The 18330-nt window shown below is 54.0% G+C and overlaps 1 protein-coding gene and 1 long non-coding RNA gene across 3 annotated transcripts in view; one reads left to right on the top strand and one right to left on the bottom strand.

Moving 5' to 3' along the window:
- The window catches only part of TTC7B (tetratricopeptide repeat domain 7B), a 249463-nt gene extending 236330 nt beyond the window's left edge, over positions 1 to 13133 (bottom strand). The window contains exon 1 of one of the 2 annotated variants that reach the window (XM_040641537.1): positions 12983 to 13133. In XM_040641537.1, the coding sequence (XP_040497471.1) occupies positions 12983 to 13103 (121 nt within the window). In that variant the 5' untranslated portion in view covers positions 13104 to 13133. The remainder of the gene's footprint in view (positions 1 to 12982) is intronic. The other variant, XM_040641538.1, reaches the window with a different exon arrangement.
- A 557-nt stretch (positions 13134 to 13690) lies between these two features.
- Positions 13691 to 16667, top strand: LOC121105183. Its single transcript, XR_005837570.1, has 4 exons — positions 13691 to 14030; positions 14834 to 14987; positions 15087 to 15165; positions 15941 to 16667. It is a non-coding gene; the product is annotated as an uncharacterized LOC121105183 (long non-coding RNA).
- The last annotated feature ends 1663 nt before the right edge of the window (positions 16668 to 18330 follow it).

Genomic DNA, 18330 nt, shown 5'->3' with positions numbered 1-18330 from the left:
GAAGGGATCTGGTTTAGGTTTTGCAAAGACCCCTCTGTCTGCTGTGTGGAGAGTGAACTTGGGGCTGGAGCAGGCGAGGCGACAGCAAGGATGGTCGGAAGGTCACTGCGGGAGGCCAGTGGGGGGTGACGGACACTGGGACAAGGGGAAAAGGTGAGAAAGAGTGCAGAAAGGGAGAGACAGGTGGAGGGAGGACACAATTTGGAGGTAAGATAAACAAGACTTACTAATGGGTTGAACTGGAGGTGTGGCAGACAGAATAATACCCCCCACAACGCAGAGATTACTGTGTCCTAGTTGCTGGAACCTATGAGTATGTCACCTTACATGGCAAAAAGGAATTTGCGGGTGTGATTAAATTACAGACCTTAAGACAGGATTATCCTAGATTATGTGGGTGGGCGTGCTGGGTCCTTGGAAGAGGGAAGTAGGCGGGTCAGAGTTGGAGGAGGAGATGTGGGGGCAGCCACAGAGGCCAGGAAAGACCAGGGCACGGATTCTTCCCGAAAGCCTCCAGAAGGAAGACAGCCCTGCGGACACTTGGATTTAGCCAAATGAGACCCATTTCTAACTTCTGACCTCCAGGACTGCCAGAGAACACATCTGCATTATTTTAAGCCAGTAAATGTGTGAACACTAGTTACACCAGCAATGGGAAACTAATGCAGGAGGGATGAGGAATGGAGAGGGATTCTAGAGAAATTCTTTACTTTCAGCTTTGAGACTGCACACTGGACTGGAGAGTGGTACCCTCTTGCCATTTACTGAGGTGAGCAGAAATAAAACCAAGAGTTCTGTTCTGACTCCCTTCAATAACACTTGATACCCAAGAAGAGAAACCAAGTCGGTGGATGAAGGCTGGCTTCAAAGCTGGAGGAGAGTGAATGGAAGGACCCAGTTAAAGAAACCAGGACAATGTTTGTTACAGAAACAGATTAGAAGTTTCCGGAAAGAAGGAGTGGCCAAGTGGGTTAAGGGCAGCTGGAATATGGAGGAAGATAAGAACACAAACATAACCGTTAGATTTGGCAACAGGGAGGCCACATCAGAGGGTGACCTTGACATGGGAAGCCTCGGGGTGTGCGGGGGGGGGGGGCGGTTACAAGCTCAAAGGAGCAGGCTGAGGACACAATGGTTCTTTGAAGAGGCTTTGCTGAGCGCAGAGAGCTGGGCAGTGAGTAGGGAGGCGGGATTAGGGAAGGTTTTTACCGGAGAGTCTAGCGTGTCTGTGAATGTTCGAGGGAATGACCGGGGAAACAGAGAATTGATCCAGAAGAGAGGAGAAATGACAGCAGCCGCAAAGTCCTGAGGAGGCGCGCACAGAGGGCTTCTGAGCAAAGGTGAAGGGGCTGTAGGCCTGGAAAGGAGCTGGAGCCTCGGTACAAGTGACGGGAGGGAAAGCGGGCACACTCGGTGGTGGGAAACAAGGGGCTTTCCTAACTGCTTCTATGTCCTCTGTAAAGTTCATAGCAGGTCATGAGCTAGGAGTGACAGGATGGCATTCCGACGAAAGGCCTAAGAAGGGGAAAGAGTACATGAGAGCAGGAAGTGTGGCAGTGCCTCTGAGGTCACTGGTCATCAAGTGCAAACGACCAGCGAGGCCGAGGGCTTCCTCCACGACGTGCAGCTGCTCGGCAGCACATGTGAGCAGGCAGAGGGCTAGGCGTCAGCACGGTAGGGCCGCTGCCAAGCAGCAGGGTGGAGAAGAGAAGGTCATGTCACCCCGCTTCTCAAAACCCTCCTGGGGCGCCCCTCTCACCCAAAGTGAAAGCCAAAATCCTTGTACTTCACCCCCTTGGCTCTGACCTCCACCCTATCCCTCTCATAGTCATGCCTTGTCTCCAGGACTTAGCCATGGTAGGTGTTCTGTAAATATTTCTGCAATGAGTGAATCAGTCAATGGGTCTCCCTTTCATGGACAGGACCTAAACAAGTCCCTTAGTCTCTGGAGACTCAGCTCCTGCCGGGGCGCCTGGCACATAGCTGGGGCACGACTGGTGACCGAGACCCAGGCCTTCCCACTTCTACGTCCAGGCGCCTGTTGTCCCCCCTCCACTATCTTTGCTTAAATTATGACCCAGTTCCAAGGCCCTGCTATTTGGATCTTGACTGAAAGGTAAAGATGCCATAAGTCAAGGATTAAGGAGCTCAAAGAAATTGGCAAAAACGATATTCTGGGAAAATCTTGGTAATTGGGAGTCCAGGCTTCATGCCAAAGCCTCCTCCCCATGTTCACACACAATGCAGAAGCTGGAAGGACAGGATGAGAGTAAAACGTGGGAACAGAAGACAATTCTTCCACTGCGCTGGCAGAAGAGAGAAGTATACTGGTTGAGCACACACATGTGCACACGCATGTGCACAGGCACGCACACACACACACACTTCCCCCTCAAAATGCCTAGTTTAATAAGAGAGAAGGTAACTTGAAAGTCATCTTAGAGTTGGTCTGGCCTGTCCCCAGGGCTCTGCAGGGCAGGAAATGACTCTAGCCGGGTAGGGGGATGTTATCAGGCCAGCCCAGAAGGCTTGGAAATGGCTCTCTCAGGAAGCCAGCTCCACACAGACAAGTTAAATGCACACCCACACAGAGTCAGCAAGCATCTCTTGAAGATTCAAAGCCCTAATCCATGCCCTGCCCTCAAAGAGTATGGTCTAGAGGGAGCTAGGAGCCATCGAGTCCTGGCATGGTGGGGTGGAAAGACCATCAGGCAAACACAGAAGACTGTAAGAAGTAAGTGAGGTCTGAGCTCGGCCTCAGGAATTTCTCCCAGTGAGGTAGGATTTCTCCAAGTGAGAGTCTAGGCAGAAGGGAGATGCCACAACTGGGGTGTGGGGTCAGGCAGAGGCAGGCAGGAGGCTACCACAGGCCATGGGACAGCTGCAGAGGGCCTGAGGGACCCATGTTCCCAGGCCTCTAGGCCCAAGACTCAGTGGAGAGCTGATTCCCTTAGCCTAGTGGGCCAGAGAAAGGACAGGCATTTACTGCAGGGCCCTGCGCTCAGCATGCCCCACAATGTCACCTAATCAACTCAACACTTCTTCCTTGAGAATAAAAAGCTGCTTCTCATCAGGCTTCGAACCTGTAAAGGGCAGAGAAGGCAGTTAGTCAAGGGAGGCAGACCTCACAGCCCCAGGGCTGAGCCAGCCCGTGTGTGAGGAGATTGGAGGGACAGGGAGAGGCAGCAGAGACACCTGGAACCCCTCCCTGGGAAGGGCCACTCGGCAAGCATTGAGCCTTCAGTTGCACAAGAGACACAGGTCATGGACATCCAGTCAGATTGAAGAGCAATCCATCAGCCAGAACTCACCCAGAGCCCCAGGCAGGCAGGGCCATCCGGTCACCGGAGGGACAACACCAAGAGTCTCGGTGCCTCAGGTGGACATTCCCTCCCCTGGACCTCCACCGCCCTTGTCCTCCACCATTCTCAGCCCCAAGCACATATGTGCCGGGTCTCCACGTACTCGACTTGAGCATAAGGATGGTCTTAATGGTCACCGTACTCCAGGTCATCAGGCCGGGGCTGGCGCCTAGTATGTGCTCAGTAGGTGTCTGATGAGTAAATGAATCCAAGTTAACTCCTCAAGGGCAGAACTCAAGTTGTTCTTTGAACAATGAATTGAGGGCCTGCTGTGTGTCAGACATGTGCTGGTGCTGGAGATACAGCAATGGACAAAACAGCAAAAAAGCCCAGTTCTCACGGGGCCGACAGCTCAGCGGACACATTCGATGTTGTGTCCCCATACACATCACAGCACCCCCACACGAAAGTGCAGAATGAACAGCTGCAGGAGGAGGACTGGGGAGTCTGTCAGACCCGAGCTGAGGCCCTGGTCTGCATGGACTAGTTCTGGGACCTGGCTAACGGTGACTGCCATCAGCTCTGGGCCTCCGTCACAATTCAGCACCACCCCACCCCCCGCTGCACAGCTCTGCTATCACTGATGTGACTGTTACCCTGCCTGCTCCCCCCCCCCAAGGGCTGAGCCTCCGGACCTTCCTCCCCTCCTTCCACACACAGTACTCCTGACTCAGGCAGGCTGCTTCGGATGATTGCTGGCCCGAAAGTAACCGCATTATCCCTTGTCCTCCTCAGAACAACCTCGGAGCTAGAGAGGGAGGCTTGGGGAAGCTGAGCAACGTACCCACAGCCAGACAGGCAGTAAGCTCCAGACCCAGGATCTAATCCCACGTCTCACTGGACATAGCTCACTGCTTTCGCCTGCACCAGGTTCCTTTCCTTGTTGCGGAAAACACGTCCATCTGCCCAACAGGGTAAACTACGGTCCTGCTGGCCCGAGGCTGAGGGGGGTCCCGGGACACTGGACTTTCACTGCTTCAACCCAAGGACGTCTCAGGCCAACTGGGACAAAGCCACAGCTCTGCCCAAGATCCTCCTCCTGGCACTCTGCCGGGCCTTACCAACCATCACCCAAGCACACCCTGCGCTCTGGCCCCAGGAACCCAGCAGCACCCTGGAGCCTCATAAGTAACGCTGTCATTGTTCTGCTCAAGCTAGGGGGTGACACTCCTGTCCCACCACTTGGACAATCTAAAATCTGGTCCTGGAACTTCCTATGCTATAATCACCTATGCTAGTTAACAATCCTGCTTCCAACCCCACTAAGACCTCCTGAAGCAGGACTGGGGCCCAGCCTGGGAATCTGAGTTGCTAACCAGCCCCCAGGTGACTCAGCTGCCCAGAGACTGTGTGACAGCTCTGAGCCGTAAGCTTCTTGTGGCTGGTGACCCAGTCGGTCTGTTTCTTCTGGTGCAGGCCCCATACACAGGAGGTACTCATTAAATGCTAAAGATTATGGCTGAAGGCACAGCTTCAGACCTGCCTGACCACACAACTCACCTAAGGCTCTATTTTAAAATGCAGATTTCCAGCCTCCATCTTGGACCAGGGAAATCACTACCCCACGGGAACGGTCTGGGAATCCATAATGTCCAGGTTCCCTTAGTTCAGGGCTACTCAGAGCGGGTCCAGGCAGCACTGGCATCACGTGGGAGCTTTGTTAAGCCTGTAGGAGCTCAGGCCCTGCCCCAGACCTGCTGCATCAGAATCACTAGGAATGTGGCTCCACAAGCCCACATGGTGACTCTGATCCGACAAGCTTAGAAAACCATTTGTTGGTATAAAGAATAATGGAACTAGAGTTAAAAGTGGGTTAGAATCCAGCTCAATGAACATCTCCAAACCTCAGGCTACTTATCCCTGAATAAGAATTATGACTCTCGACCCCGTTCTTCATGCAGTTGTTGTGATGATTAACTGGGATCCATGTAAAAGTTTATGCCTAGAACATGGCACACAGCAAAAGCTCAAGCAATGTTTGTTCGTTCCCTGCTGGCACTGTTTTAATACCCATGAAGTCCAGAAAACTAAGGTTTCAGAGAATCAAGTGAGGTGCACAAGGTCACTCGGAGGGCAAATGCATGGAGGTTCTGACTCCAGGTCTGACAGGACTCTGAAAGGACCAAAAAACATCTGTTCCGCCTGGCTCTGGCACTTCCACCTCCACCACCCCTGACGGGCATGGGCAGGCACACAGGGGCCGCAGCCACACCATTAGGTTTCCTGTGGCTTGCGGCTGCCCTTTATATGGTATGTGGCACTCCTCCGACCCATCTGCCAAGCACTGCTCATTCTTGTCTTGGTAGCTGCTGGGGATGGTTTTGAGAGATCTCAGAAAACCTCTTCCCTTTTCTTGGCTGCTCAGATGGGAAACACCGGCTTTCACAGAAAGGCCTGCAACCCTCCACCACCTGCCAAGCATGAGGTCACCCAGTGGGGCAGGAATCTACCCAAGTGAGGTCGGCGGGAATCAGCACCATTCCTGATGGTGCGCCCAGTGCAAAGCTGGCGGGGCAGCTGGGGGTGCTTCGAGTAAGCGAGGAGGTGCACCAGAGGGGGTGCCTGCAGCAGCAAGTAACCGCCGCACACCCGATTCAGTGTGGCTTCAACAAGAAGGCATTTACTACTCCACATACATGACGTCGAGAAGAGCCGCTGCAGGCGTGGAGCCACATCCTTCTTGTGTCTCTGCGCTGCCGCCCTCTGAGGGTCAGCCTCACAGCCACGACATGGCTGCAGCTCCCAGCCTTGGAAGCGCGGGCGACAATTTCCGGGGGGAGAAGACAACTCCTGTCACCTCGGAAGCATGTATGTCACTCCTGAGCAAGAAGAAATCTTTTCCGGAAGCCCCTCCCACAGCTAATGCCCCTGATGTTTCATTGGCTGGAACTAAGTCCCATGCTCATGCCTCAACCAATCACAGGCAGGGAGCGGCCCCATCAGCTCCCCCCCCCCCCCGTGAAGCACATGGCACACAGAGGGGCTGACAGTTGGACAAAATTGGGGCTCAGTCGGGAAGGAGGAAAAGGAGCTGAGGCTGACAACCAGGGAGCCTCTAGCTGGCCCCACGTCACGGGACAACAGCCCAGGAGGTGAACGGCCCTGGTTGGGGCCAGAGTCCTTGCTCGTCCTGCGGCCTTCGCTTCCACTTCCCAAGGCCCCGGGCCTTACTTCCAGCTGCTCAGAGGCCTCCCCTCGTGTAAGTCTGGGGCCGGTTCAACACAGCACAGCAAGTACACACTAGGAGCCTAACCGTTCCTCCCAGCAGAGCCGCCAGAAGCTGACCACCGGGGGGAGGAGACAAGGCACGAGCCGCCACAGGCCACGTGGGCGAGGAGAAAGAGCCCTGAACTGGGAGATGATAAACCCGCCACCATGACCCCGCTGCAGATACGTACTGAGGGCTTACGGTGCAGGCACCAAGCTAAGGACTGTTAGGTACGGGTTGCTGTTTCTTGTTTTCACATTTGGTCCTTACAACTGCCCTACAAGTTTGGCACTATCCCTACACGTTCATAATCCCTTATCCATAATTTCCCAAATCTAGAACTCTCTAAAAACCAAAAGCCGGTTTTGTGTTAACTTACTGGGCAACAAAACCTCAACTGAACCAACATGAGGCTATTTATAATCTACCTATCCCTTTGCAATGACTGCATGTTTTGATGCAGAAACAGTGACGTGTTTCATTATGAAGTGCTGATCCTGGAGCCACTGAGAGTGTCACATACTGGCCAGTACAGGTACCATATTCTAGAAAATTCTGCACTTGGAAACACAGCTGGCACCAAGAGTTTCAGAAGAGGGACGCTGGATGCATATCACCACTTTACACACGGGGCTTCACCAGGTGAAGTAACTCTTAGGAAGCTGCAGAAGCTCACTTTGAACTAAGCAACTGCACTCACAGGCCAGAGCTCCGACCCACCCTGCCTGCGTCTGCCACTCACCAGCTGGTGACTTTAAGGAAGACACTTCTGTGAGCCTATTTTTTTATCTGTAAAATGGAGAGCTTAAGATCAGATGAGTGGCTTTCAAATGTGTTTTTAAAAGCAAATTAGGCCTCCCTTCAAAGGAAACCTTAGGAAAAAGTATCACTGCTCCAGTGAGTGAGGCCTGCTCATTCAGTTACCAGACCCCTGAAGCATGTTCCTCAACAACACAGTTTGAAAACTACTATACAGTGTGATCTCTCAGGACCCATCTGGTTCTAACACATGGTTGTTTTGTCTAAGGCAAACATCTTTTTTTGTGAAGGAAGGACAACTAGGAGGAACTTGAACCAGACCTTGACAGACAGGTAGGCTTCTGGCCTGCAGAGAGGACTTCAGAGCAAACAGCATGAGCACAGCTGGAAAGACAATGAGAAAGGTGAGTGGGACGGTCCAAGAAGCCAAACTAGCCAGTGGGGGCAGGGGCGGAACAGGGAAGGGGAAGCCCAGGTAATGGGAGGACACACTGGAGAGGCTGGCTTACCAAGCAGATCAATGTCAGGAATCCTCAGAACCTGAAATCCCTCCAAGCAGGTGGCCAGAGAAAAGCTGAGCTGTCCTGGCCCTACTGTATGCAGCCACAAGGTCATGGTCCTTCTGTTCTGACTACAATGACCATGAGCCCCAGTGCTTAGCTCAAGAGCTATCAATATGTTAGTGTCAAATAAGTGACTCTTTTGAATAAAAAAATCAGGACATACGGTCTGCCACAAAGGTGTGTCCTTCAGAGGACAACAGGACAGAGTATTTGAAAGCAGGATGGTTGCCCTGGGAAGGCTAGGATGGAGTGTCACCAAGGTCTCACTGTCCTTCCCCACTGTCTGGGGACAGTCTGACTCCCAGGAGTCTGCAGTACCCTGGGAACGTCCAAAGAAGCCATTCCAAACAACAGTGCCACTTTCCCACCCCACAGCAGCTCTCGGTTAAACCTCAGCCTTGTTTCCAAAGAAGCCCCTAGACAGGCAGGAAAGACTCCAGAGGCCTGAGACCAGGGAGCCGTCCAGGAACTCAGCCCACCTCCAGAGGGGCATGCCACCAGGCTGGAGGCGCCAAGGCCATTGGGAAAATCAGCTAATGGCAAATGCAAGAACTTCACTCCCACTCAATGGTCTACATACATTTTGTAACCAAACCCTGCCCCAGAAATAGTCTTTGTTTCAGGCACCACTTCCCTACCTGCCCATCACCAAGAGGTAATTAAAATGTCTCAAAATCATACCCAATCAGAACAGTGATGATCCCTTAAAGGAGAAACCACCATTTGGGGCCTAAGTATTCTAAGTAAGCTCAGTAACTGAGCTTACCTAAGATTCACAGACAGGGAAAGGAAGGAGAAGCAAACACTGCCTCAGGAAGGGAGTGGCTATCTGTTGGGGGTGGCGCAAGCTCCGAAATGCCTGTTTCTGTTATTGAAAAACGTGGCCGTCTTGACCAGGCACAAGCTCAGGTGTGTCATTTCTAGGGCTCCCACTCTTTGTCCCAGCCAGGTGCTATTCAGGACGTAGCCTGCCTTGTCCAGGGATACACTGAGTCAGCTGGAGGGAGTCAATCCCAGCGTTTTGCATGTAGCAAGGTTTGCATACATCTACCCATTTCTTCCTCACAGCCACGTGAATGGAGGACAATTATTAACCCCATCACGGCAATGAAGAACACAAGCTCTGAGAGGGTAACTGACTGGCTCAGGGTCACCCATCTACAGGCAGAGTCTGGATTGAAGCCCAGGTGCCAGGCCACTGTACTTTGTTCACACAGCAGTGAACCTCACCATTGGCAGGCTAAAGGATGATATTCTGGGGAGAGAGGGCAGCTGGGACTGCCCTCCTAAGGCCAGGACTGACCTGTGAGCCAAAAGGGAGCTGATGTGCTGTTCTCCAGCTCCAGCCAGGGCACCTCGGAATTTCCTATGCCCACAAATCCACTGGCTGCCTCGTTAAGATGCAGATGCTGACCCTGCAGCTCTGGGGTGGGGCCTGAGAATCTGCATTCCTCACATGCTCCCACACGATGCCCAAGCTGCTGCTTCGCTGACCACACTTCAGGCAGCAAGAATCTAGACTTGAGTCAAATTTTCTCCCACCCTACCCCACCCTTCTTAACTTAGGTGATCACTGTCTTACTGGAACTCACAGGGGCCTGGCATGTAGCTGCCACACATTTTGTTTGTTTGTTTGTTTGCTTGTTTGTTTGTTTGTTTGTTTTTGAGATGGGAGTGATTAAAATGGTACCCACAGTGGAGTATGAGGCAGGAAATGGATTTCCGGGGTCTTCTTCCAGCTTGGCATCTGTCCTTTTCTTCCATATTCACCTCTTGGCCAAACTGTCTAAACTAATTTATCTCAAAAGAGTCAGGCTGGAGCAGCACGCTCTGAAAGTGTCCACTATTTCAAGCCCTTACTGGGAGGGGCTGCTACACTCCTGTCCCAGAAGAAGCAAATGCTGCTGAGTAGGGAGGGCTCTGCCCTCAGAAGCCCTGAGAACGGTGACTCCTCCACTCAGACCCCTCCCCTGGCTCCTGCCTCATTCAGAGAAAAGCCAAAGCCTTAACCATGACCTGCAAGGCCCCAGGTGATCTGGCCCCGCCACCGCTCTGCCCTCATCAGGCCTCTGCCCTTGACATACCCTCCACGGTCTCAGTCCTATCTTAAATGCTGCCTTCCCAGTGAGGCCCTCCCTGAATACATATTAAACTAGTAACTTTTGTGACCCCCGCCCCCAGCCCACTCCCAAAGCACTGCTGCCTTTTTCCCTCTTGACTCCCCTCTGATACCACTTACCACCATCTGGCATCCTATAAATTTTACTTAGTGATTTTTATTTATGTCTCCCTCCCCTTTCCCGCTAGAATGTGGACTTCATAAAGGCAGGGACGCTTGTCATTTTTGTCTGTTTTGCTCACTGGTATATCCCCAGTGCCTACAACAGTGCCTAGCACGTAGCAAGTACTCGATATTTGTAGAATGAATGAAAGAAGGGCCTGTATACTAACGGGTCAGACTGACAAGCCCTGGGAGTATTAGTTTCTATGATCCTTGTAACAACCCCTGCAAACTCAGTCTTTTCCTCCCCATTCTGAGATGAGGAGACTAAAGCTCTGAGTGGTTAGTTAAGGGATTTGGCCAAGGACATAGAGTTAGGCTCAGGCAATGGTCTGCCTAGTTCCAAAGACTGTGTTCTTTTCTGCCTGTGGCCGCCTTCAAACTATCTTACTATGACAAACATGACATTAACTCGCCTTCCTTATTGTAAGCAACAAATGCTTTGCTTAAGGATTTTGCCAAATCTGCCCAGAATATGAGGTCCAGTTCACCCCAAAGGGTCTAGGGGGAGCTGGTGCCCTCAAAGCCAAGAGGAAATCCTACCGCCAGCCTAAGGAACCCCTCATCAGCCAAAGAAAGGGAGGGACCCTCCTTCAAACATTTCTCTGAACCCCAAAGAAAAGCCACAATAATTCTGGTTTTGTTTTATCTTTTTCTTTGCTTTATCTTGTTATGTTCCTGAGCAATCTCTTTGACCTTTTCAAGTCCGGCTGACCTTTTGCCATCAATGACTGCTACAAACCATGGGGGTTCTAGGGCAGAATCTATCTCTCATGAGCTTCCCAAAACCAAACCTGCACACAGACCCATGGACCACAGTGCCCCACACAAGCCACTCCCCCAAAAGCCCCGTAATGACTGAGGCTCAGGCCCCAGGGACCAGGCCCTGGGAAGGCAGCCAAGTCTTGTGGGGTTGTGAAGGTAAGATGGACCTATACCACCAAAAGCCCACCTACCCTCTTATTCCAGAGACCACCACAGTGTGAGTCGCCCCTCCTCCCCTACTCATCACTCTCGATCAAATTACCTCTGTTTTCTTCAAATCACTTCTCACTATCTGAAGCTTCCATTTATTGATTTCTGTATTTGCCACTGCCTGTCTCCTCAGAAGAGGTTTAGTACATGCGGGTTGGGGCTTGGTCAGTGCTGCTCACCTCTTGTTCTATTCTTGGCACAGGTGAGCACGCAAATATTGGCTGGATGAATGAGTAAATAAAGCAGAAAACAAGCGGGTTCTGAAGGAAAGAACCAGGAGGCTCACAAATGAACCCATTTAACCCTAACATCAACCTGCCCCCGAAGGTATTTTATGCCTACACAGCTGGGAAGTGACAAAGTAGGCCCAGGACTGTCCAACTCCAAGAAGAAATGAGAAAATGCCGCAGGTAAGGAGAGGAGAAGCAAGAGGACAAGCTGGTGAGCCTTACAGGAAGGGCAAGGTTAAGCAGCCATCAGGGCCCATGGGACTGAACACCATTTTCATTGAATGCTTACTTCGAGAAGAGTCCACATTTTCCACCGAGCTGAGCTCAGGTAGGTCTATGCTTCCTCCGTGCTCCTAGGACAGTCATGGCACCTGCATCTACCTGGGAAACCTCTGCCCAAAGCAAGGTACCACAGCTGAGAGTGTGCAAAACCAAGTTCTTATTTCAAGGCACTAATACCACAAAAGACACAATCATAAACCACTCTTGAACAAGACACTTGACATCCCTCTCCATTTCGGAGTAGTTCGAGGTTAGAAGGTCAAAAATAGTGCCACATCCTTTCTTAGAGCAGTGTCTTTCTTTCATTCATTCTTTCATTCATTTGTTCGGCCAACATTTGCTCATCCAGCCTCAAGCTGCCCAGGATGAAATAACACAAAACCTCTGCCCTCAACAGTCCATTGGTGCCCACAGTTTTGGCGGGTACTAAGAGACCAGCAAATATTAACGGATACTTGCTTCCAAAACAAATAAGGCCACGTGGAGCTGCGCTCTGAAATGGGATTTTGGATGCAATTTTGATTCGATTGGGTTCAAGAACCAATTCAGTCAGCGGGGCCATAGACTAACTCCAAGCACCAGGTTCCTACTCAGTGGCTCCCTCAGACCCCTTCCTCCTCTGGACACCAAGTCCCTAGCCCCCCCCAACCCCATTCTTCAGCCACATTCCCACCTCTCTCTACCATATGCTCTGACTCTCCTGACTCCATTTCCCCTATATTCCCAAACCCGACCTCCCTAGGTCCACAGGTTTGATATCCTATACTCTCTGAACCCCAGGACACACATCTCACCTGCCTTCCACCACCACCCCCTACACACACCCCAAGTCTGAGCTACCACCTGGAGCCCCTTGAACGTCGTGTGTTTACAAATCATATTTCCCAGGGGTCTCTGTTCAACACCCCCCCCCCCAGTACAGCATACACACGCCCTGTAATCCCCTGCACACTTCACGGCCATGCCCGGGGGAGCACCCTCCCCCATCCCCTCCAACTTCTTAGGACCCGAAGGCCTCCGGGGCCGCTGGGACCCCGCTCGGGCAGCCGGCTCCTTGAGCCCCCGGACGCCCTGACCCCACTGGAGCCCGCCCGCACGCCGGAACTCTGGGACGCGGGGCACGCTTCTGGCCCGCGGGACGCCCCGACCGCGTGACGCCCGGGACCCCGGGCTGCCCAGGCCCCGGCCCCACGCACCTCCCCGGCGCGGCGCCCGCGATCCCGGCCGCGCCCCTACCCGCACCCTGCCGCGCCTCCGGGGCCCGGCCCAGAGGAGAGAGCGCGGCGCCCCCCGCAGCCCAGGCCGGCGCGCCCGGCGCCTACCGTTGGCGATGAGCTTGGCCGACAGCTGCTTGACGAGCTCGGGGATCCGCTCCCACTGGCACTCGGAGCGGCAGCGCTCGATCTCCGTCTCGAGCCGCGAGCCCGCCTTCCTGGTCGCCATCGCGGCCTGGCCGGGCCCGGCCCGCCCGCAGGCCCCGCAGGCCCATTAGCCGCCGCCGCCGCCGCCGCTCAGGCTGGCCGCCGCCTTCCGCTCAGCCGCCGCGGGCGCGGGCTCCGGCCGCGGCGTAACGAGGAGCGCCGGCTGGGGAAGGGCGGCGGGGGCCTGGCAGCCGCGGCGGCGGCGGCGGCAGGCGGCGCGGGGCCCGTGGCGCCGCGAGGAAGTGGCCCCCGCGGCCAGGCTGAGCGGCAGGCGGGCGTGGGGCCGGGGCCGGGGCCGGGCCCGGGCGGGGGGCAGCGGGAGGCTGAGGAGGGGCGAGGTGTGGCGGAGGCCAGGAAGGGGAGGGAGGCCCGGGAGAGGGGCCTGGAGGGGGACCGGGGCGGGGGTTGGGGTCGAGACCCAAGGTGGAAGCGCTAGGGGGAGCGGCCGTGGTGCAGGCAGGTGAGGATGGGCGGGGGTGAGGGGTGGGGATCTGGCAGGAAGGGGGTCTGGGAGAAACTGCGAGGGGGCGGATGGGAATGAGGCCTAAAAGGGGCAGCGACCCTGGGGAAGGTCACCGGCCAGGCAGGACTAGTGGGCCTGGGGCCTGGTGTGAGGCGGGTGTGAGGGGGAGGCCTGCCTGAGCTTGTCCCGCCATCTCAGATTTCAAGTAGATCCTTCTGGGCCTGGGTTGGCCTGTCCTCCTGGGCATCGGAGCGTTCAGACCCTGGCAGCCTTAGCCCCCACCCAGACGAGGTGGGGGAAGAATCCTCCTTCTCAGCCCCACAGCACCTGCCCAGGGGCTCCAGAAATATTGAGCTGCCCTGAGCCTGGCAAGGACTGCCACCAGCCGAGATGCCAGCTCCCTTGCCGTCTGAGGAGGATGCAAAGTCACCAGTGGGGTTTCTTTGCCTCGGCTCTGCAGACTGAGACCTGGGGGTGGTGTCCAAGGTGTGCATTCTTTCAGTTATTTGATAACTGCAGTGATCACCTGCTATGTGCTAGGTGCTGTTTCAGATGCCAGGAGTATAGTGCGGAACTAAACAGACAAAATGTCTGCCTTGGTAGAGCTTTCTTTCCAGTCTGGGGAATAAATAAGCAAAATAAAGTAGTAAGTTAGAAAGTAAAGATGGCTACCTGAAGAAACAGAGCAGGAGAGTTGAGGGCAAGGGTGTGGAAGATGTTGCTATTTTCAATGGATGTTAGCAACAGCCTTATGGAAGTGACATTTGATGAAGACTCAAAAAGGGTGAGAGAGAGCCATGAGGATATCTCTGGGGGAAGAGCATTCTTGACAGAGGAAACAGCAGTGCAAAGGCCCTGGGGTGAGCGCATGTTGCTGAGTTGGAGAGAGACCAAAGAGACCAGTATGACTGGAGTGGAGTGAGGGAAGCCAGGTGAAGCAGGAGAGCTCAGAGGTAGGGGGAGGAGTTTCGTTCTTGGCTGGCCTTCTGGACCATTATAAAGACGTTGGCTTTTACTCTGGTGAAGTGGGAGGTCCATGAGGGACTTGCAACAAAAGAGTGTCACTTTCCGACCTATATGTTATTTTTTTTTAAGATTTTATTTATTTATTTGACAGAGACAGACAGCAAGATAGAACACAAGCAGGGGGAGTGGGAGAGGAAGAAGCAGACTCATAGCAGAGGAGCCTGATGTGGGGCTTGATCCCAGAACGCAGGAATCATGCCCTGAGCCGAAGGCAGATGCTTAACGACTGTGCCACCCAGGCGCCCCTCCGACCTATATTTTAGAGCTATGACTGTGGCTGCTGTGCTGAGAATACTGCCGGTAGTTCAGCAGAGAGGTGGTTGTGGATACCCCAGGGTCGTAGCTGGGGCCGGGCTGAGGATGTTGCATTCTGGACACTGCATTTGAGGATGGAGCTGACGCTCTGGAACGCCAGGGGTGAGGAAGCGCTGTCATCATCAGCATCGCCCCTTCCAGGTGCCTCACTCCAGCTTTCCAAGAGTTTCACACAAGTTCATCCATCTCTCATCTCCTCAGCAGCCCCAGGAGAACAGACCTGTGGATGGCACTTCACCACGAGGAAGCTGAAATGAGATATTGGACGTGAGGAGGGAAGGTTAGGAGATAACTTCTGCCATGACCCACATAACCTGCAGGCACCCCCAGTGACCCATGTTGACAGTTGACCCGAACGGTCTCAGATGCTGGGGACAGTCCCAGGAAAGGGATATGTTAAAGTTTTAGCAGGGGACCCTTTTGTGCCTGGTCCCTTTGGTTCCACCAAGAGGGAAGAGGAAGACCAGGAGAAGGAATCTCCACAGGAGATATTTCCCCTCCACCTCAAACCCTCACGTTCTCCTCTCAGCTCTAGCATGGAGATCTGTCTCTCCAGACGTTTGCCTAGAATGTTCTCTCCCCTCTGATCCAAGAGGAACATTCCTGTGCATTCTTGGAGACCCAGGCCAAAGAGTCTTGCTCCATGGCTGACAGGTCCTATGTAACCCCACAGCAGTGCTGTGGCCCTCTGTGACAGGGCTCTGTAGGGACGAGCGTTCAGACCTGCCTCAGCTGCCATGCTGTCATGCGAGCCGTTGCTGTTCCATCTGTGCCCCCCCCCCAGCTGATAGGTTCCAAGACAAGGCCTATGTCTTCATGAGGGCAGAATGAAGCCTGAACCCTAACTCAGCAGATGCTGCCCAGCCAGTGGCATTTAACCTTCCATCCCTTACATGCTTACAGCCCCCCAGGTAGACTACCTACCCCCCCCCATAGAGCTGCTTGAGAATTCAATGAGAAAATATAAGCAAAGCACTTGACATCGTACCAGTACACCGTAAGAGCACAAAACCGTGAGCCTTCACTCTGCGTCTCTGTCCCCCTTGCACCCACAGTGTAGCAGCTTGAATGAAAGAGTGGACGACTGAGGCAGGAGATCGTCAAGGTCTGGAATCAGCCTGCGAATGTTTCCCTTTAGGACTTAACAGAACGGTAAGTATATGTGATGCCATCGGAGTCCTCCACCTTCACTGCGGGCCACCCTGGGAGTAACAGACACCCAACAGAGTACTCAAGGCCTTTTGCTTGAGCCTGGAGGTCGCTGGCGTAGAGGGCTCAGGAGCAGAAGCTAACAAACTTTGTCAGCCTGACCTGCCCCGAGAAAGACCCTGCTGGGCCTTCGCTGTGCAGAGCCCCAGATGGGCCCCACGGTCTCTGGACACAGTCTCACCTCTGTGATGATTTGGTCCTCACCCACTGCCCAGGCTGCTCTGGCAGCTTCCATGATGACCCTGAAGGCATACAAGAGATGGCATGGGGAGAAGTCCCCCAGACTGTTTTCCAGGTAAGTTTACCTGCAGGGGGCACTCAGGGAAATTCAGGAGTAGGAAGTCATTCATGCTCATAATAGTAATTAAGCCAACATCTTTTTTCCAGGCACTGGTATTACAGGTTTTACAAGGATGTGAAAAATCACAGCCCTGAGGCCTGGCGATGCCCAGAAAGAAAGAAGCTGAGTGGAAGATCGCTCAGGAAGTTTGACTCCTCGCTAATCCCCAGAGCAAGTCTAGCTTACCAGCAGCCGTGGGGATGGGCTAAAGGCTCAGAGCAAAGGTCAGTGCAAGTGGGGGTGCCTCTGTGGCCTGCAAACCTCCCAGTCCCCTTCTCCCCTGAAAGCCTGGGTCCCCTTTACAACTAGAATAGGGGATGAGGTGAGTAGCGGGGGAGGGTGCTTGAGAGGGCCTGGGCTGGGGTGGGGTGGGGGAAGCTCCAGGAGAAGGAGGAGAAGGCAAGAGGGGGAATGCCCTGTACCTCCCTCAGCCAGGAAGCTCTTCCACAGATATCCAGGTGGTCCCCCTCCCTTCCTTTAGGTCTCTGCCCCAGGTCACCTCTGTCCCAAGGTCACCTCCTCAGGAAGGTCTTCCCCAACCACCTTATCCAGACCCACTCCCTGCCATTCCCTTCACTCCCTATCCTTCGTCTCGCTGTGGTTTTTGTCTTCTTTCTTCTTGATTTCTAGGTATTAATTCAGTGTTTATTGTCCGTCTCCCCTCACTCAAATGTAAGCTCCATGCGGGCAGAGGGTTTGCGGGATTTTATTCCCTGCTTCATCCCCAGCACTGAGGGTGGCGCCGGGCCCATAGTAGGTGCTCCACAGATATTTGCTGAATGGACGAATGAGTGGAAGGAGGGTGGCGGGGCTGCACTGGATGGGTGTGCCCGAGGCCTGGGCGTCCCGGGGGACAGGCCCACAGAAGTGGGAATCAGCTTGCTGAAGCAGATGGGTCAGGCTGAAGGGGGTGACGGAAATCCAGAAGGAGCAAAGGACAATGGCCTCAGCGTGCTGACGGAACAATCACTTCTAACCTTTGACTTGAGTGTGCCGGGCAGCAGCCCTGTCACCCGGCGGCCTGCGCCCCTGGGAGGGTGAGCCAGGAGCAGCCACCCCCTGGGCAGGTGGGCAGGCGGCCGCGCCCCTGAGGAACCTGGAAAGCGCACCGGGGCCTGCAGGCCTGGGGCTTGAGTAATGACAGCTGCTGTGCCTCTGGATGGTGTGTAATTGTGAAATACTTAATACACACAAAGCATGTCATCAGGGGCACCTAGGTAATAAAATAATGGAATGCATGCCAGGGCACCGACTGACGACCCCAGAGTTGACCACCATCTTCATCTTTGTGTTTATTATACCCTCGCTTTGTTTCTTAAGCAGCTTTCTGCTGCCCCTCGTACCATAAATGTTCTGTGTAGCCCAGTGTATGATGTCGTTTGGTGTCACGCTTGGGAAAGATGGTGTCATGTTCTGTAACTTGCTTTTTTTGCTTCCTGTGTTCTTGGATTTGTCCTTGTTGCCGCTGTGTTGAAGGCTGTGGTTCCTTCCTTTTCTCTGGTGTGGAATACCCCGGGGTGTGCTGGTAGCACCCTGGTCAGCCGTCCTCCGTGTGTCGCACCTCCAGCACCCACACTTTGATGAACAAGGCTGCTGTGTAAAAGCGGCATCAGTGCTATTGTTATGAGCAGGGTTTCTGCGGATGACTCAAGATGGCTCTATGCCCCTCCCCCTTGAAGTGTCCTAAGGGCCCCCTGAGTTTCTTCCCAAAGGCCACCTGCTGCTGCCTGGGGTCCTGGTTCCCACTGTAGGGACGAACCAGCAGGAATCTTGCTGGAGCCCACTGCCAACATTGGAGCTGGTGTGTCTAGTTTACCATCTATTGCCATCTGACAGGGCTAGCCAGACCGCCAGGGACAGGAGGCTGGCTGGCTGCCCAAGGAGGGCCTGGGCCTG

Source organism: Ursus maritimus, unplaced genomic scaffold, assembly GCF_017311325.1.
Source record: "Ursus maritimus isolate PB19 unplaced genomic scaffold, ASM1731132v1 scaffold_25, whole genome shotgun sequence".
In the NCBI taxonomy this organism is placed as follows: domain Eukaryota; kingdom Metazoa; phylum Chordata; class Mammalia; order Carnivora; family Ursidae; genus Ursus; species Ursus maritimus.
This window is presented reverse-complemented; position numbering and strand designations above follow the sequence as displayed.